This window comes from Nyctibius grandis, chromosome 14, assembly GCF_013368605.1.
Source record: "Nyctibius grandis isolate bNycGra1 chromosome 14, bNycGra1.pri, whole genome shotgun sequence".
NCBI lineage: Eukaryota > Metazoa > Chordata > Aves > Nyctibiiformes > Nyctibiidae > Nyctibius > Nyctibius grandis.
This window is the reverse complement of record NC_090671.1, coordinates 14,503,223-14,523,492: the sequence shown is the minus strand read 5'-3', so window position 1 is coordinate 14,523,492 and position 20,270 is coordinate 14,503,223. Positions and strand designations below refer to the sequence as shown.

Below are 20,270 nucleotides of genomic sequence, written 5' to 3'. Positions count from 1 at the left end.
AACCCACGGCCAGCAAGAACCGCGGCCGCCTCCTCCACCTGCAGCCGCGGGGACTCGCCCCGCGCTGCCCCTGCATCGCCAGCCAAGGAGGTGTCCACCTTGCTGGTTAATAACTAACAGAAACACACGTTTTTCACCAGCTTACCTGCAGAGCGCGTGGTCCTCAGGGCAGCCGCTGCCGCTTTCAGAGGCTTCGGCAGAGCCACCTTCTCGGGGCAGCTTGTTTACAGCCCAGCAAAGCGCCCGCAGTGCAAGGTCTAAGCGCCAAAAGGGCAGCGGGATCACAGCCCGCCCCTGGGCAACGGGGCCAAAGTCTTTGCTGCGGACCCGGGGAGGTGGAGTCCCCCGCACCGGACCCTGTGCGCGGCTGGCAGCCGGCCCCGGAGTCGCTCCTCTGAAAAGAAAACGGGGTCACCCCGGTCCGTGGCTAAAAGCCATCATTGACACTTGTCACCATGGTGACTGCTGGCTGTCCCGATGGGTCCTGGCCTGATGGGGACACGGGGATGGGACTCCTCAGCCACTGGATTCCTGTGGGATCTGGGAAAATCGGGTGCCTCGGTCTCAATTTCCATGTGTTAGGAGAAAAATGGCATTGCCTCCCTCCTGACAGACCCCAGGAGCTGTGCTGCCCAGCTTCCCCCTCTTAGGGGTCAGATGCCTTCATTTCTCCTTTCTAAGCTGCCTCTCCCTCCACAAAACCCACAAGTTTGGGTTCTGGGCTGAAAAGCCAGGTTTCTGTCAGTGCGGATACCATTAGCAGCAGCCCTGGGAGCATACGTGGTGTTTGGGCAGAGTAGCTACAACTAGGAATTTTATTGTGCATAAAGCTTTTATAAAAGAGGTAATAAGGATAAAAGAAATGGGAACTCATCTCCCACACAGTCAGGTTGTAGACATGTGTCTGGAGTCCTGGGCCCAGGGTATCAGCCCCACAGCACTGCAGGCGATGGGAATTCGGCAGAGGAGAGGCACGGGCGGCCGTACGCCGGCTGGAGCCAAGGGATGCGTTACCCCGAGAGGTCAACAGGGACGACACGAGAGGGTCAAGTCTGAGGGTCAAAGGGCTTAAGCACCTGGTACCTTTAATGCTTTTGATAACAGAGCACACATTTCTGACCCAGGGGCAGCAGCACCCGCCAGCGACCGGCCCCATCCGTGCTGCCTGGCTGGCTCCCGAGGGTGGCAGCTGGTGACGCCACAGCTCGGGGTCCCGCTCTGGATGCCACAAAGGAGGCGGCTCGTCTGCCCCATGTGCTGCCCCATGGTCGCACCCTCCCAGGGGTGCTGCCAGGAGAAACCCCCGGGGCAGACGGTGCCCAGCACAGCTGCCCAAGGACGGAGGGGGTGAGGCCGTCACCCAACGGCCTGAATTATTAAGGGCTTTATGTGCAATCAGCAAAGCCTCTTACACTAATTACGCCATTACTCGTCTGCCTCTTGCTTTTGGCACCGCTGGCCCCTCGCACTTTCTTTGAAGGGTGCTCCAGGCTGCTGCGCCCCGAAGCCCTTCAGCGGCTTTAGGGGTGACGCTCACACCCCACCGACACTTTTTGGGGTGATGGGGTCCGCGACCCCCCGGTGCCGAGAGGCTGGAGCCCCCCGGGGGGTGGGACGGCCCGTGGGGCCACCGCCTCGCCCAGCCCAGCGCTGGCGTCCCCAGCGCGGCCTGGCCAGGCCGGCGGGTCCCGGGGGGCCGCCCCGCCCCGCCCCGCCCCGCCCCGGGGCCGCCCCCGCCGCAGCGGCCTGGCCCCTCCCCGCGGCGCGGAGGCCAGGCGGGCTGCGCAGCCGCCGGGGCGGGGGAGGCGGCCGGTGACCCGCAGCCGCCGCGCTCTAACCGGGCCCCGCCGCCGCCGCCGCCATGGCGCTGGTCACGCTGCAGCGCTCGCCGACCCCCAGCGCCGCCTCCTCGGCCAGCACCAGCGAGGTGAGCCGGGACGGGCCGAGCCGGGACGGGACGGGCCGCGGGGGCACAGCGGGCCCCGGCGGCGGGGGGACAGGCAGCGGGGCGGGCCCGCAGCTCCTCGGCTGGGCCCCGCGCATCGGCCACGGCCTGCAGCGCCTCACGGCCCCGCGCAGGGCCGGGCCCCGGTCCCTTCACGGCTCCCCGGTCCCTTCACGGCTCCCCGGTCCCTAGCTCTGCCTCAGCCCCCAGCACCATGATGCTGCCAGGCTGAAGCAGGCCTGTCCCCGGGCAGCCCCGTTTCACCCCCACTTCACTCCTCCCCGGGCAGTAGCTTGGGCTGCTGAACCCCAGGGCAGCTGCTCTGCCTGGTGGGTCCCTGGGCAGCGGGCTGGGCCTGGCTCTGGGGAGCAGCTGTGCTGCTGGCCCCTTGGCCCCATACGTTGTCCCTCCCTGACAGCCCACCGCCGCCACCACCTCCTGCCCCAGGGATGCCCTGCTTTGCCCCACGCAGCCAGCCCGCGCTGCGATGGCACTGCCTTTCACCACGCCCGCTGCTGCTTCAGCCCCATGGGGAGCTCACGCCTGCCCTTTCCCAAGGCAGCTGTGGTCAGTTCCCAGCTGCCGGAGCAGCTCCCATTCCACTCCACCCCATACCTGGGTGACGTCCCCGTGCCACCCTGCCTGCTGCAGCGCAGCCTGCACCATCCTGCTGCCCTCTCCTTCCCTCCCAGCTCTGCTGCTCCGGGGGTCGTGTACATGCTGCTGAACCTGCTGCCCCCGTAACGCTCTGCTCCGCACATCCCTGCCCTGCCGGGACAGGCACCCTGTGTGTCCCAGCCCTGCTGCTCTCCCCCTTCACCCTCCTGCCCCAGAATCACCTTCTTCGGCCTCTGCCCTGCTAACCCCTCTCCTGGCCTTAGGCCTCACGACCTAGCATAGTGTCTTCCATCCCCGCAGCTCCCACACACCCTCCAATTTCTTTTTCTTCTTCCCTGTGCATCCCTTTTTTCCTCCTAACGCATGTCTTTTGTGACTCCCCAAGACAGACCCCATGTTTCCCTGCATATCCTCCGTGTGCATCCCTCTCCCCCGCCACCTCTTCCCTTTGGTGCTTGCTGCCCTTGGCTTCACTCTGTCCCTGCTCCTGTCAGGTAAACAATCCTGTTTGTCACCTATCAGGTCCCTGTGACTCCCCCAATTAGCTGGTCTGAGGCGGGGAGGCAGGAGGGGATGGTGCTTCAAGGCTCACGGGTTCTTCCTCACCCAGAGGGGCCGTGGGGGTTCCCTTGGCACGGCCCTGGCTGGAGAGGGGACACATCCCATCCTTTCACCAGGTGTTTTGCTCTAGATCCGTGTCCTGCGGTTTGGGGTCCTGAGGCTGCAGGGACCCGGTGTTTGGACCACGCTGTGCTCCTTGAGAAACTTGGAGACAGGACTTGTGCTTTTCCGAGGATTTTTCCAAAGGAATTTTGTTGGGTTCTGGTTTAGGCAGTCGAGACCGAGTGGCCACCTGATCTCCATGCTGTAAATGAGCTGGAACCCTGCTGCAGGCTGGGAATTGGACTGGATTTAACTGCTGCAGGTGGGAGAGGAGTCAGTGGTGTGCCTCTCACCTGGTTATATACAGCTGCATTAGGCATTCTGTTGTGTAGGAGCTCTGTGTTAGTTATTTTTGCAGTGAGGTGACCATACGAGTCTCCCTTTCCCTCTAGAAAATGCTGCCCCAAACTTGCCGCCTGGCACTGACCGTGACAGGGCACTTCTGCCACTGATGCCCATGGCTGAGGTCCACTTTGGTGGCTCCCAGAGGACATCAGCTCCCGTTCTGTTTGGGTGGTCCCTTCTGGCATGAAATACCATGAAACTAAACCGTCCATTTCCAAATTCAGCGTGTTGTTTTTACAAAGTTAATTTCAGAGAAAAATCCCATCCAAAAGTGCCAGTGTGATCCCTGATCTTTTACGATCTTTCTTGCAAGGAAAAGCAGGGCTCCTCGGGGCTCTTAGCCTACGTGAATAATTATTAGAAGATTTTTTTAAAATGGAAAACGATGACCAAATGTCCTTGCTAATTGTGAGTACGCTGCTGCAGCCTCTCTTAACTCATGAGCCTGAAGGAATGTATAAAATGGATGCTGCAAGAGGCTTGCTGCTGCGTTAACGTAGCGTGCCGTAAATTCTTAGGAGGAGAGAGCAGTTCATACACGCTTGCAAACTTGCGTGCACTTGGTAGCTCCGCTGCCATCTCCCTTCCACACCACCTCCCGCTCCGTGCCGGGCCCTTCGGCCCCAGGGAGGGATGCGGATGGTGGAGGTCTGGCCCCGGCACTGGTGTCCGTGCCGTGGTGGCATCCACGGTGCTGGCGAGCTGCTGTGGGTCCCCGGCATCGTGTACGTGGTGCGCCGTAAAACCTGCCAGCGTGGAGGGATGCTCTGACCAAAACAAGGCAGAGGCACTCGGCGTGGCAGACAGCAACAGGCTGCTTTACTGCAGCTTTTTGATAGAAAATACGGGGAGAATTGACTTGGAAAGCAAGTCAGCTTCTGCGAAAGATGAGCTTGGAGCGGAATCAGGGGCCGGCTCTGCTGCAGAGCCTCAGCTGACGACAGTCATGACTTCGTAGTCGCATTTGTTTAAAAAGAAGAAAAAAGTTTTTCTCCCCCTTTGTTGCTACATGACAGACCCAACCAGCCAAACAGGAGGGTGACCTTGTGGAGGCCAAAAACCTGCCAGACCTTCCCAGGGCTGGGGGGCACCAGGGCTCGGGGTGTTCCCAGAGCTCTGCCTGCGGCCCCGGCCGGCCTGGCTCTGCGCGGCCACTGCACAGTGTAAACAGACTAAAAATAGCCATGGTATGTTTCTCGCCATCAGCTGCAGTCGTTTGGGATGGGCTTTGTGTACCTCTTCCCCTCCAAATGGTTTATATTCCTCAGAGCCGGCCTGTGTGGTTGCATTTGGGGGTTTTTCCTGGCATTACTTGGTTCTCGCAGACTCTAAACAGAGCAGCTCCTGTGCGCTGTGGCCTCCTCAGTCTTGGCTTGGAGAGGTGGGGAACAGCTCAGGTCCTATACACACGCAAAACTTCAAGCTTGAATGTTTTACGTGAAACTATTTGCTTATTTTTTTACTTCTACAAAACCACCTGGAAACAGGTAACCCTTAGGGTGGCCCTCATTTCATGTGGGTTTTAAGCAACGTTTAGTAAATAACAGAACGTTCCCTGCGTGTAGCGCTGATGGAGAGTGGTTTCTTAAAGGCTTGTGTCCCTCCAGCTCCGTTAGGCTCTGGTGTGTTGCAGGTTTGAAGGTTTCCCTATTGCAGGGCAATCAGTAAGGGACTTTCCACCAGTGCCCGGTGACAAAGTGGCCATTTTAATACGTGCCTGCCCTCAAAGCAGTGTGTTTATCTCCCCTGTTTCTCCAGGGGAGGGTCAGGTTGGACATTAGGAAGCATTTCTTCTCAGCAAGGGTCATTAGCCATTGGAAGGGGCTGCCCAGGGAGGTGGTGGAGTCACCATCTCTGGAGGGGTTTAAGAAAAGCCTGGACATGGCACTTAGTGCCCTGGTCTAGTTGCCATGGTGGTGTGAGGGCAATGGTTGGACTCGATGATCCCAGAGGGCTCTTCCAACCTCATTGATTCTGGGATTCTGTGAAGGCAGCAGACATAGGACTTCTTGATGATTGGGCAACCAGGTGGGCATCTTCCTAGCCTTGGGACACATCTCCTGCCAGCATCCAGGTGGAGGTGGCCTTGTCGGCGAGGCAGCAGCTCAGAGATGGCCAAGGGGCCCCGCTGGTGCGTGCAGTGGAGCTGCACCTCAGTGCCAGGTTGGGGTTCGGGTGCTGGAGGCTGGGGCCGTCCCAGCTGGGCAGCTGTGGCTGTGTCGGCTGTCGCTGCACGCCCTGAATTACAGCATTAATTTGTGCCCAGCTCTTCGTTAGCAGCGATTCTCTCGGGACAGGTTCTGCTCTCACGTGTGCGCTCAGCGGGAGTGATGTGTGTGCACTCGGTGACGTCGAGGTTGGTGATCTTCAAACCGATCTGTGCTCTAGCACCAGCTTGCAGGATTAGGGCCTAATAGCTTTAAAATCCCCGTGAGCCCCTTTGTCACCCGGCACTGGGTGCTGGTGGCGTGTACGGCCAGGGAGTCTCATTTATCCCTGGCACCAGAGAGAAAAACCCCGCAGAAAGCAACTACCCCACACCTGTTATTGCAGGGATGGTTTTAGAAAGCGTGGGGATTTTTTTTAAAGTTGTGGTATGGAAACAACCAGGATGTAACTTTCTCTGTACCCTTCTTTTCTCTCCTCAGCTGGAGGTCGGCAGTGATGAAGAACGTAAATTAAACGTGAGGTAAGCAGAGCTATTTGTCTCTAAACATCGTTTCCACTGTTGTTAATTGTCTGCTGCGTAGCTGAGTCCTGATCCCGCGCAGGACTCGAGCAGGTACGCTTGCCTGGGGAGGACTGCGTGGTCTGCAGAGAGCTAAACCCTGGGGATGCTCTCTCTCTTATCAGTTCAGTTTTGAGATGAGTGTTTAATGACCTGAAAGCATAAGAGAGGATTTGTGTTTGTTTTCCTGGTGGGAAGAAACTGGAAAATTACTCGTCAGCTTCGACCACAGCACTTACCTGTTATTGCACATCTCTGCTGCTGCTCCGAGGGTGGGCAGGGGAGAGCTCTGCTCATTCCTGGCTATTAACCATCAGGAATCTGACTCTGATACTGGGTTGTGTGGAGTTGCATGAAGAGGGGGAGGAGAGGGCTGAGATATCCTGCTGGAGAAGAGAAAGGCTTCTCTTGCTGACGCTGTGCAGAGATCAGAAGTAGCAGCGATAAAGGTCGTTTGGTGGGACCCTGGCCTGGTGGGGCTCTCGGTAGTTGTGTGGATTGCTCACTCTAAGCCCAGCTGTCACTGACAGCTCTTACCCTCTAACCTGTAAACCGCAATCTGAGAGATAAAGTGTGAAAACACAACCGGTTCAGCAGGCTCGGTCTCTTTTTTCTTACTCCTTCCTACTCTAATTATCCTGGTTTCAGATAAAAGCAAAGGCCCTCATGCTACTGCGTGGTGTTCAATCTTGTTTCCATCCCATTTAATACTTTGAGACCTCCTGTTGCAGAGATATGACACTGAGACACCGGTGGCTGATGGACTGAGCCAAGGATGAAGTGGAGTTGCTTTGAAGTCTGGGTAACCTTGTGGTTTTGGGAGCAGCAAGTGGATGTTGGGGTGGAGACAGCCTTTACCCTGCGAGTGATGGCAGAGAGCAGAAAAGCAAAGTTCCTCCTTTACAGAGTAGGAAAGTGTCAGGCCTCACTGTTTCTGTGTCCCGGGGGGATCTGCCGTGGCTGCAGCCCGCTCGGGGAAGCCTGGCGTTTGGTGGCTGTCCTGCTCGCACGCACACGGGTCAGGAGTGTGTTTGGCTGCTGTGCTGTCTCCTGTGTATGGGCACTTCATAACATGTCATTTGTTAGCTTATTTTCTGGAGGTTGCATTTTGTATCGGTTAAAGCAAAATTCAGGATTCCTGGTTCTGCTCCCGGCTTGGTTGTGGGCTTGTTGTGCAATTCAGGGCTCAAGCAGGAGCCCGCTGAAGTCATGAATAGCAGCACATCCTTAATTCTTGTGCTTGTTTCCATGTTGTATTAAGTACTAACACTTAACCAAGCAGTGTGATAGTCTCTTCTTTTGTGTATTTGGTTCTTGTGCTGAAAGAGGAAATACAGCTTTATCCCTCTTCATTACAAATGAACTCCATGACGATGTACAGATAAATTGCTGGGAAGTCATTGGTTTTGTGGCTACCTTTGGTCTGTCTGGCTTTTTTGCAAGCCAGGCACAAGCATCCATCGTTGACGGGAGCAATCGTGGGGATGGGTGTAGTGGGACTGGACTTAAAGGCTGATACTCTTCTGCTGGCCATTGAAAAATGCTGCAGCACTGACTTTAGATACTGAGATCCCAAGAGCTTCCTCTGTCCTTCAGCTCTTGGGGCTGCTCTTCTGTATATGATTTTCAGGATAAGAATCTGGTAATTAAATTGCCAGATAGACCTCGAGAATAGGATGGCTCTTGTGCAGAGCCTTTGCTGTACTCGGGGGGGAACCACTGTCAAGGACTGAAGAAAATGCATGGCCCTAGTGTGGACAGAGGGTGGATGACAAGTGAAGCCCCTCTCGTGGGGAGGTGGGTAGATACTGTCCCCTTCCTGCTGGCAGCTGCTCCGGATCAATTCGCTGAGGCTTTACCCAGTGCCCATGGGGTGGCAGAATTGTTCAACTTCACGGTGCTGCTTCTCCAACAGCTGAGTTCAGGTCATCTCTGAAAAAAAAACAGGCTAGGATGGTATTTATAAGCCTTTAAATCTTGGTGGAGACTTAGGTGACAGCTGTGCTTTGTCACACGTGCCCCCAGTGCAGGGGTCGGCAGCCCAGCGCCTGGCTTTGCAGACCTCAAAGATCCTAATGGTTAGAAAAAGGAAGGGTTGTTGGAAACAAGACCCCATCTTGCTGCCAGCCCAAACGGCGTGTCATCGATGCAGGATGAACGTGCTGTTACACATTTATGACATAACTTGCTCATCCGCTTGCTGAAGAGGTTGTTTTCATTCATTCCAAAAAAATGCCAGGATTTTCATTCGAGACTGCATAGCTGGATCTGGTTATATGAGCTATCTGAATTTTTTTCTTGGAGGAATGGGTCTGTATCATGGTTTTATAACCAGCTGCATGTCTTGCTGCTCTTTGGTCTCAGAGCAGCAGACCTTCCTTATGGTTTCTGTCATTCCAAAATGCTTTTCTTTCTGTTTTCTCCCTGAAACAGCTTCTACCCTAAAACAGACCAAGGGGACCTGTTCTAGGTTCAGCTTTTCTTTCAAAGATACTGTGCCTATCTGCATTTTCTTAGACGTTAATGTACTTTAAAGCCTTCCTTTTCTCTCACTTTCCAAAAATTTTGCAGAAGCCTTGATAAGGTGACATCCAGGCAGCCAGGAGTCCATTCTGCTCCCCAGTGGGTAAAGATTCATAGCAGAAGAAAAAGTAAGAGCACAGCCTCAGGTCTGACAGCCCAGTCGGGCTTGGTGCAGACAAAAGCTTGCACATCTGATCCTCTGCGTTATCTGTGTCTGCTGAAATCCTCCTTCCTGAATGCAACCGGCCATGGGATGTTGTGGCTGGATCCTTTTTTTTCCCCTAATGATGCAGCACGCCCACAAGACCTTGAGACATCCCACCCAAATCTTAGTAAAACTGCTGGCACAGTTATGTCAGGTCCATGGGAGTTTGCATTAGCTTAGAGTTAGGCACAATCTGAAGTTTTACAAGATCAGGGTCTGCAGAGTTCAACGCCAGCCTTGTGTGCACAGTGTGTGCCACCTTATCGCAGAGCTGCGTCGTGCTCTTTTAGCTCACAGCAGTCTCGGAGAAGACAATATCAAGTGTGGGGAGGCTGAGAGCAGAGCTGAGCTCTTTTCAAGCAGGCTGCTCTGGGAGAATGGGGTAGCTACAACTACCTGAAGGGAGGCTGTAGCGCAGTGGGAGTCGGCCTCTTCTCCCAGACAACTAGCGCTAGGACAAGAGGACACAGCCTCAAGCTTGGCCAGGGGAGGGTCAGGTTGGACATTAGGAAGCATTTCTTCTCAGCAAGGGTCATTAGCCATTGGAAGGGGCTGCCCAGGGAGGTGGTGGAGTCACCATCTCTGGAGGGGTTTAAGAAAAGCCTGGCCATGGCACTTAGTGCCCTGGTCTAGTTGCCATGGTGGTGTCAGGGCAATGGTTGGACTCGATGATCCCAGAGGGCTCTTCCATCCTGATTGATTCTGTGATTCTATGTGCAATTTTTCCTACGGTGCCTTTTGGTGCAACCTGGTTGACTTCCATCACTCGCCGTTGGTTGGCTCGCGAGCACCAGGTCAAAGGAGATGTTTGTTTTACAAAGCCGGTCGTGTTGGGAGTGTTGGCTGTTTCTCAGCTGTAGCTGGCAAATGCAGCAAGATAATCACTGGTTTTAATTACAAACACAAGTAAGTTTGTTTAGCCAGTCATTCTGTAATCTTTGCCGTTATTTGCTTTCCAGTAACAATCTGAATGCGGTCAGAAAGAGGGCTGGGTGAGCGTTGTCGGGCACCTTCTGCAGGGACATGGAGGTTGAGCTGCTGCAGAAGGGTCTGGCAGCTAGCTGTCTCCAGCCTCTGATCAAGCCTGAAGATCATTATGGAAATAACTGTTCTTGTTTGGCACCACTAAACCCCCTTCTAAGAGCTGGCAAGAGCAGCTCTGGGAGGTGAAGGCTTTCAGGATTGGGCTTGTATGTGTTCACAGAGTCTTTTAACGGTACGTGCTGCTCTGCTGTGTGGAGACCCTGCGCTGAGAGCCCTGCCTGGAGCATCCAGTGTCCTGCTGAGCAGAGAAGGGGTAGAGGAACAGGAGACTGGGGGTCTTCCTCCCTTTGCTGCTGCCATCCTGTGTACCTTGCCGAGTTACTCGATGTTCCCGAGCCGCTTTCTCCCATCTGCAGCCTGGCAGATGACTGTTAGCTCATCTTCTGAAACAAAGTGTTAGGTCTGTTTGGTTTTAATCAGCTTTAAAACCTTTCAGCCCTGAGAGTCATACGGCTTTTGAGCTCTGAGGAACCTATGGCTGTTTGTGATGGGCAGAAGGTGCCCTGCTTTCCACCTCACTGACTCGCCTTTGTGTTTTGCATGATTACCTGGTTGGGAACGAACGTGCTCCGTCACGCTGCTTTGATAACCAGCTCTCAGTTACTGCACTTTTGTTGTAGTTTGATGAAGGAAAGTAATTTTCTCTGTTGAAGGTGGTGGAGTTACGCTGGGCATTGGTTTGACTGGGTTTTGCGTTCGCTGCAGGAATCAGCTGGAGCCCTTGGGTTGATGAAAGCTCAGTGATCACCAGGAGGAGTCGTTGCTGCAGACAGACTCCTTACAGAGCACCATCCCGCTGGCACGGGCAGAGGACCCGTTAGAAGGAGGCTGCTTGCTTAAAATCACTGTCATGACCCAGATTCCTCGCTGGCACTGTGGCTGGCCTTGGAGGGGCTGTGTTTGTGGTACTGGGAGGGTGCACGGGGCTGGGGGTACGTCCTGAGGATTTGTTTGTGGGGACAGCAGCTCATTACATATTTGACAAGTCCTGCTCGCTGCAGTATTTATTGTCTCCCCGTTATTTGGTGGGAGATGGTGGGGCAGAAGTTGCTGACTTGATTAACTGTTCAAAACAGGACGCTGAATCACATCCTGGCGAGGCTGCAGCATCCTGCCTTAGCGTGCCCCGTACAATGGGGAGGCAAATTCACAGGCTCGTGACCCTCGGTAACTTTCTGGCCCGTAGGTGTGGCCGTGGAAGCCGATGGAGATATAATTAGGCCTTTACATTTTGTGGTGGGTTGTGTGGGGACATTCACAGACCGCGGAGCCGAGGAGGCATGCACTTATTTGACACTTATTTAAGATCTGGCCTTTCCAGGAAACTGGTGCTGACTTGAAGTTGAGCAACACGAGGAGTTTACTTGGATGTAGGTAGAGCAAGGGCAGGAGGCCTGCCAGTTTGAGGACGTGGTGAGCAGACCCTGTTCAGAATGGTGTATTTATCTCTTTTTTTTGTTTGTTTTCCATGAAATCTCAGCAGTTTGGCAAAAAAACCCACTGGCCCCATTATCAAAGGTGCTGGCTTTGCACTGAAGGGTTTTTTTTCTGTAAAAGGCCAGCGTGGTTACTGTTTATTTAGGTGTTAAAGAGCTGGGTCAGAGAAATATTTTGGTTCCAAATGCCTCTTGATTTTTAAATACCTCATCTTTGATAATCAGTTGCCAAGATCTGTGAGTCAGGGATTTCTCATACAAATCAGAGCTGTGGTCTGCCTGACAAACACTCTTAAGATGTTTTTGGAGAATGTGAAATGGACAGAACACCTTCCTAGGCATGGCTTTGCTTTTAATGAGGAGAGTGTTGATTTCTTTATTTCCCAAACATTTATGCATCCTTCTGCAGCGTTCGAATCCCTGATGCAGAATCACTTTACTGCTACGCAAAAAAAATCAGAAGCAAAATAAGCCAAAAATAAGCCCAGCCTCGAACAGATTGGGATGCAGACTGTGTCTGTTAGTTGTTGAGGTTTATCTAGGTTCAGGACTCCTCTCTGCAGAGCTTGCCTTCTCTCTCTGAAAGTCTGAGAGTTGCAGTCCGGTGTGCTGTGGGTTCGTGCCCACCTCAGCTGGTCCTCGCCGTTGGTACGTGAGTACCTTCGAGGTGTTGCCTGTTGCACCAAACTCTCCCCGAAGTCCCAGTACTGATGTAAGGTTTGTTGTAGGACACGGAGTCTGTGCCTGAGCACAGAGACCCTGTGCAGAAGGACTCAGCAAACTGACAAACCTCCCAAACCCACACCAGCTCACCTATGTTTCTGGAAGAAATCCTTCCTCAAGAATCGCTGGTGAAAGCAGCTGCTGGGGGATCTGCTGCAGACCACTGGGCAGAAAACCTCTGGGGCTTAGCATCGGGGGCCAAGGCATCCAGAAGTGCAAGCAATGGGACAAAATGTCCCTTTCAGGTTTTCCTGAAGGCTGCCAGGTTGCTTGTTTACCCTGTCTGCCATCCAAACCATCCATCCCCGCGGAGACCAGCGTGCCTGCCTGTGGGCATCTCCCTCCCAGCCCTGCAAAACCCTGTGGACTGCAGATGCCTTCTTCTCTCTGCAACACTGATTCTGCTTGTCAAGGATGGGTTTGGAGGAGAGGTGAGAAAGAAGGATGATCCTGAGGTTTTTACCAACACTTTTCCCTCCTGAGCTAGCTTTGCCCCTGTCTGACAGCCTCCTGACCCCTGGGGTGCGCCTGCTCCCCGTGGGGTGCTGGCTGTGCCCTCGGGGAGCAGGGAAGGCAGGCTGCCGTCTGCCTAAACACTAGAGGGGGTCTCAGGGTTGAGCTACAACTTTTCTCACTCTGCTTTTACCCCGCCTGATCCGTCTAGATTTATTTTATTTTATTTCTACGCATTACCAATGTGTCAAGTACTCCCTGGTCTCTGCTGCCTTTTTTGGAGTCATTCTGAAACCCAGCAGCTAAGCTATTTTTTGGGTTGCTCTGCCTGTAGGGATCTCAGCCGTGCTTCCTATGCTGTTGTCTGTGTCCTGGCTGACCTTCGCACTTGGAAGCTGCTGTCTTAATCCTTGAAACTATTATTCACCTTCCTTTTCTTTTCCAGTGGCGCCATTGGAGAGTTTCCACTTGTTTCTCTGGCCTGTCTCCGGGAGACACCGCTGAGTGGGTGAAGTGGGGTGACTTAATAAAATAGTTTAAAGGATTAAAACAATGAGTTGACGTGAGGAATGCAGGAGGATCGGCCGATGTGCTGACAGCTCGGCTGGGGAGGAGGACGGGAGCGCGGGCGGGAGGCTGTGCCTTTGACGTGCCCCCCATGGTGGGGGCATCATCAGTGATGATGAGCCTGGGGGCCAGCATCATCCTGCCTCGCCTTTAGCTTGGACCACAGCTCCGAGACACCTCCCCGGCACTCCCGGGCTTGCGGTCTGTCCTCCTCCCTACCCGCGGTCACCCAACAGCTATGGCAACAACATGGCAACAACAACATCCCAAAAAGTGACTTGTAGGAAAACATGAGGTGTCTTTTGGGTCTTTTAGTGTGGGGGAAGAAGGGAGCCAGTGTGTTGGGAAGAGCCGGCTTCCTTCAGACCACCGGGATGCTGCATGGCAGAGGGTGCTCTGGGCTGGAAAACCTTGTTGCTGATGCTGGGACCTCTGTATACGCCTCTCACGCTTCCCTGTGCTCCCTAGCCTTGCCTAGAGAGTCCAGGCGAGCACGAGCCGCTCCGTGGAGCTCTGTGGAGAAGCATTGCTCAGCCCTCGGCTGCAGGGTGGGCGGCCGTGGGGCTGCCGCGGAGGGCTGGGGTCAGTCCGCAGGCACATGCTGCAGACACGGATGCTGGGGGTCTCTGTAGGGTTAATGCTCCCCTCCTGAGAGGGAGCGAAAGGTTTCTTTATGGCAGTTGAGCAGACTGAGGTTTGGAGAGGATCTGGCCCCGGCCTCCTGAGACAGAGGCTATCACAAACATGACCTCACGTTGCGGTGGGAATCTCAGAAAAGCTCGTTGCGATTCAGAGCGTTGGTTCCAAGCGCGTTGCGTAGCTGGGTGCTGCTGTGACCAGCCTCGTGCCTTTTTGAACTCTGCCATTAATGGGATGAGCAAAAAGGATTTCTTTTTCCTTGTGAAACAATCTCTTATTTTACTTGGCTTGTCACCATCCAAGTACTAGGGATTCCTAGAATTTTCTCTTTCCTGGCCGTTTGGGAGCTGTTCTGCTAACTTCTTTTGCGCAAGTCTGCTGGAACGAGGAGCAATCCTGCTAATTTGTTTGCTTCCCTCTTCCTGCCCTTTCTCTTGGACGGTTTATCCGAGCTGCTCCTGCGTTGGCTGCAGGCACGGCCCAGGTCATGCTCTGCCCTCAGAGCTGGGGCGATCGCTGCCCGAGCCCGACGCATCGTCACCCGGTGAGCAGGAGCGGCTGGAGGCACATCACAGAATCCCAGAATCAATGAGGTTGGAAGAGCCCTCTGGGATCATCGAGTCCAACCATTGCTCCGACACCACCATGGCAACTAGACCAGGGCACTAAGTGCCATGGCCAGGCTTTTCTTAAACCCCTCCAGAGATGGTGACTCCACCACCTCCCTGGGCAGCCCCTTCCAATGGCTAATGACCCTTGCTGAGAAGAAATGCTTCCTAATGTCCAACCTGACCCTCCCCTGGCCAAGCTTGAGGCTGTGTCCTCTTGTCCTATCGCTGGTTGCCTGGGAGAAGAGGCCAACTACCACTGTACTACAACCTCCCTTCAGGTAGCTGTAGACTGCACTAAGGTCACCTCTGAGCCTCCTCTTCTCCAGGCTAGAGATCATCATCATCAGTCTATGTTCGGAAATTAGCTTTTGTGGGCTTCATAATTGATTTAATTTTTTTTCTTTTTCCTCTTTGTGCTTGAGGAGTGTTTGTATCTGGTGCTGTGAATGGCCCGCAGTGTCCCGGACCCTTCTTAGCATTCTTGTGCTGTGGATGTGGCCCACGCCTTTCAGCTGAACAATACACGCTCAGACTCCCCTTTTGTTGCTGCGCTGCTAAAAACACGAGAGCGAAGCCTGCCGGGTCTTCCTGCCTGCCTGGCCGTCTCGCTCGCCTTTGAAATAGATGGGGAGATGTTTGCCCCTGCCGAGAGGCATTACAAGACCCCCCCTCGGCAGGGGCTCCTGCCCAGCCCCGTGCAGGCAACTTTTTACTGTTGTGTGATGGTGCCTGGCTGCCTCTGAAGACGGGGAGATGTTCCCCGTGTGTCTGAAGGAACGTCAGACCTTGCTGTGGTTCACAGCTTACGTTTTGGGGTTCTTCTTGGGGTGACTTTTGCAGCTCAGGAAGTCTGAGCAGTGATGACTTTTTATAGCCCATCAAAGCTGCACTGTATTTTTTCTCTAATAAAATAGCATTTCAGAAGACAAACATTTCCAGAAGTTGCCCTGAAGGTCGCTGCCCCAACTCGAGACACGTCGCAGAGATTTTGGCAGAGGTCGGGCACCGCGATCCAAGTGATGCCGGCAGCTCTTGCCGACTTCAGTAGGTGCGTTGGGCACCTGCAGGTCATCTCACAGGTCAGTTTGTCAGCATGTCACAAAGCCTCTGTGTGTCTGCGATAGCACTTGGGTTTAAAACAGTTGCACGTGTTGAGACAGCACCTTGAATCCTGTGTCCAGTTGTGGGCCCCGCACTTCAAGAAAGATGTTGAGGTGTTGGAGCGAGTCCAGAGGAGGGCGACCAAGCTGGTGAAGGGTCTGGAAGGTCTGACCTACGAGGAACGGCTGAGGGAGCTGGGGGTGTTCAGCCTGGAGAAGAGGAGGCTCCGAGGTGACCTTATTGCAGTCTACAACTACCTGAAGGGAGATTATAGTGGGGTGGGAGTCAGCCTCTTGTCCTGGGCAACTAGTGATAGGACAAGAGGACACAGCCTCAAGCTTGGCCAGGGGAGGTTCAGGTTGGACGTTAGGAAGCATTTCTTCTCAGCAAGGGTCATTAGCCATTGGAAGGGGCTGCCCAGGGAGGTGGTGGAGTCACCATCTCTGGAGGGGTTTAAGAAAAGCCTGGCCATGGCACTTAGTGCCCTGGTCTAGTTGCCATGGTGGTGTCAGGGCAATGGTTGGACTTGATGATCCCAGAGGGCTCTTCCGACCTCGTTGATTCTGTGATTCTGTGAGACCAGGTCTCTCCTGGTCCTGCTGCGTGGGGAACGCTCTGCTCGTCCCTCTGCACGGCAGCTGCTCTGTGCTGAGTTAAGCAGGGATGGTCGTGGCGACACCATCAGCTGTGTTTGTAAAGGCGATTCCTTTATGTTTCATTTAATTTCTCTGTGGCACTGGGCTCTGCGTGGCTGGTGTGTGACACAAAGCAAAGGCCACTTGGAAACACACAAAATACTTTTTTTAAGCAGCATGAGAAATGACCTGCTGCTGTTCAGGGCTCCCGCTCCTGTTCCTCAGGTTGGACAGTAGCATGTGAGTGAGTAGCTTTGAAGTTCCTTTTTCCCTGGCGCTGTTCTGCGTCGGTCAGACCCCTTCCAAAGGCCCCTTTCTTGGTCAGGAAGCGTTATCTGATGTCTCCTCTGAAGCCAAAGCAAGCAGTCGCTGTGCTGTCACCGTCGGCTCGGGAAGCAGGGGCCGCGCAGCTGCCGCCTCCCCTTCCTGCTGTTTCTCTCCCCGCATCTTCCTTTCTGTTTGATGGGCTCGTTTCCAGCTCAGTTTGTGTTGCTATTTTGGTATGGCTGCGTGACAGCCCTCTGGCTCGCTGCAGCTCTGCCATGTCTTAAAATCCACCCTCTGGCACGTTGAGGGCCTGGCCAGGCTGCGGGAGCATCCGAGGGGACTGGCTCGGTCCCCGGGCTGGGTGCACCGGAGAGGCCCCTCTCCATGGCTGTGTTTCGTGCTCTTGCGTGGCCACCTTGGGACAGCTGGTCTTCTTCCAGACTGTGCAGAAAACAGGGGAAAAGAAAAGGGTGACCAAGCTAGTGAAGGGTCTGGAGGGTCTGACCTCCGAGGAACGGCTGAGGGAGCTGAGGGTGTTTAGCCTGGAGAAGAGGAGGCTCAGGGGTGACCTTAGTGCAGTCTACAACTACCTGGAGAGAGGTTGTAGCGCAGTGGGAGTCGGCGTCTTCTCCCAGGACAAGAGGACACAGCCTCAAGCTTGGCCAGGGGAGGGTCAGGTTGGACATGAGGAAGCATTTCTTCTCAGCAAGGGTCATTAGCCATTGGAAGGGGCTGCCCAGGGAGGTGGTGGAGTCACCATCTCTGGAGGGGTTTAAGAAAAGCCTGGCCATGGCACTTAGTGCCCTGGTCTAGTTGCCGTGGTGGTGTCAGGGCAATGGTTGGACTCGATGATCCCAGAGGGCTCTTCCAACCTGAGTGATTCTCTGATTCTGTGAAAAGGGAAAATACCAGTTCTCTTCCTCCTTATCAAGGGGGCTGTGGAAAAGGGAAGTGTGTTTAGTTTGTGGCGCTTGTGAGGCCTGTTTTTTCCTCAGCTTATCAGTTCGGAAACATTTTGAGCAGAAGATGCCAGAAAACCAAGAGGCACTACCATGTTCATGCCTTTGTCAAATTGTGACCAGTTTTAAGAGAAGTTAATATTGCTTTTTTTTTTTTTTTTGTCAAAAACACGGACCTGGTTGCAGGTCTGGGGAGTCTGCTGTCTATCACCATCCCTCGAGTGCTTGACTCAGCCCTGATGGGTAGATGACCTTCTCTGCCCCTGCACCGCGCATACGTTGTGCTCCATGAATGAGGGGGAAATTAAGAAACTTAATTTGACAGAGATTTAGTGCCCGGAGAGCGTTACGGTGTGGCCCCGTGCCTGGGCAAGGCTTCGTTGCAGAGCTTTCCTGGAACACGGAGCTCTGCGCCCGAGCTGCAGAAGCACATGGGTCAACAGCGTGGGAGCTGCTCAAGATGAAAGGTTAAAGAGAAACAGAGGAAGCTTCAGGTGGGAGCAGGTATCTTGAAAGCACATCTGGAATATTATCTCTTTGGGAGAGGAGAATGTACCTTCAATGTAGTGGCCAGGTGTTGGCTGTGGCAGCGCTGGGAGCAGCAGGGGTACCCGGCCAGACGCCATCTCTGATGTTCCTGTGTTCTGCCCCTTTTAGCTAGATACTATTTTTTAATTCTTAGACCAGCAAGAGACTGCTGGATCAACCCCAGGCTTGGCCGTGTCTTCCCAGGGAAAGTGGTTTTCTCTCTACTAACTTCTGTCTAAGGCTATTTTGAGATGAGTTGTGTAGCTATAAGATATATTAATAGTGTTTTCTTGTATCCTGCAAGATGATGACTTTTTTTGTGATATTTCCCATTAAAACAGGGAACTCTGATACCTGAGGCATACAAAGTTTCCTCCTGGGCCACCCCACGGCCTGAGCTTCAGTGGCAAAGCGATCTGCTTAGGGAAAATTGTGCTGCGACTGGCAGCTGGCTCCCAGCTCGCTCTGCCTGTCCGGCTACACGAGCAGTTCTTGTCCCAAACCCAGTTTTTAGCAGATTATTGGCATTTGTGGAGCTGGGGGGCGGCATTTTGTAACGATTAAAAGGCACTGCCTATTGTGTTCTTAAGCAACTTGAAATGTAATTGATGTGTGTTGCAGCTACGCTCTTCTGGAGCTTTCCCAAAGGGGAAGAAATATTTCCTTTTCAAGTTGAGCAGCGCGGAGCCAACAGATGGAGCGAGGGCCAGTGAAGCAAGAGACACCGGAGCCCACGCTCAGCAGTGCTGTGGCCATTAAGCACCCTCTCCTTGCCAGCCCCTGGGTGCCATCCCTCTGGGTGCAGAAGGGCCCCCAAAGCACCGTAACTGTCTGTACCCTCCTGCTGACACTCTTGGCATTTCGCAGATGCTTGTAAGTGTAGGATTTTACCTCTCTTTGGGTGTTAATGCCATTAGTTTGGTAAGCTGAGGTTTTTCTTCTCAGCAAGGGTCATTAGCCATTGGAAGGGGCTGCCCAGGGAGGTGGTGGAGTCACCATCTCTGGAGGGGTTTAAGAAAAGCCTGGCCATGGCACTTAGTGCCCTGGTCTGGTTGCCATGGTGGTGTGAGGGCAATGGTTGGACTCGATGATCGCAGAGGGCTCTTCCAACCTGGTTGATTCTGTGTATGGAGTGGAAGGAGGAGGACTGGTCTGCAGCTGTACTGGCGCATTGTGACAAAACTCATGGGCTCTGCACTTATTTGAGAGCCTGAAGTGACTCCTGTAAAGGAGCTGTGCTCGGGGTTCCTGGAAGGGCATCCAGGGATGGGTGGTTTCTGTTGTGTGAAAATCAAACAGAAAGCTGCTTCTCCTCCCGGCTAGTGGTACTGGTGAATCGCCAGCGGGCCGTTGTGGTTTATGCCTGGAGAAAGACTTAGTCAGGGGTCCGTAAGAAACAAGTCTTCAGTGAATTTGATTACAGCCAGCCGCTAACAAATAAATACCAAACCACCTGAAAGACTTTCTTGTTCAGGAGTAGCTCAGTAACCCCTGAGTCACTCGGAAACCAAACCGTGGTAGCTGTACAGTAAGCGAAGGAGCATTTTAATTTGACAGCTAATGCTTTTGTCATATCTGTCTTACAGTAGTGTCACGCAGTGTTTTAATTGTAAAGAAACTAACAGGCATTCGTCGATCTGATGCTTTTTGTCTAGCCCTGTCCCAGGGAACAGGGACTCTGCGGCGATGGGGCTGCTGCTGGGCGCTGCGGTGCCTTCGGAGCACGCGGGAGGAAGCAAACAAACAAACAAGGCTGGAGGAGGGAGATGATTAGACGAGCCTCAGCTGGTTTTTCCCCCTCTTGAATGGCCCTCTTTCATCAGGATATGTTGGGACAAGTGCTTTTTCAAGCCAGGATATCAGTGGAAGACAGAGTGTTCTGTAAAAGTCATCCAGTTCCTGGGTAGCACCAACAGACGCGATTTCTCTGCTCCGCACAGAATATACGGTCAACCTTTTCTTTTCCTTCTTTTCTTTCTTTTATGGGTTTAGAAGCAAAAGGATGTGAGTTTTACGGCTAGTTATGAATCTTTTCGAATTTGCTGACTTCTGTCTGACTCTTGGGCCAGCACAATGCTTCTGCTGTTCAAAGAAAACCAGTCCAAATTAGTATGTATAAGCCACTCGTTTTTATGCTGCTAACAAATGCTGCTTACTGGGGCATTTATCACTGCTGCCGAGGGTCAAAAGTTGGGGGTGTTCTTTAACGATAGGATTTTTCTGTTCTTTAGGAGATTTTTTTAAAAAGGCTGGAGTTTTAGTTGTTTACTGCAGGATTTA

The 20,270-nt window shown here is 53.6% G+C and overlaps 1 protein-coding gene across 1 annotated transcript in view; it reads left to right on the top strand.

Moving 5' to 3' along the window:
- The first annotated feature begins 1,801 nt into the window (after positions 1–1,801).
- Positions 1,802–20,270, top strand: part of SSH1 (slingshot protein phosphatase 1) — a 37,471-nt gene continuing 19,002 nt past the window's right edge. Inside the window, exons 1-2 of the mRNA XM_068412434.1 lie at positions 1,802–1,927; positions 6,220–6,260. Coding sequence (XP_068268535.1) covers positions 1,862–1,927; positions 6,220–6,260 — 107 coding nt within the window. The 5' untranslated portion in view covers positions 1,802–1,861. The remainder of the gene's footprint in view (positions 1,928–6,219; positions 6,261–20,270) is intronic.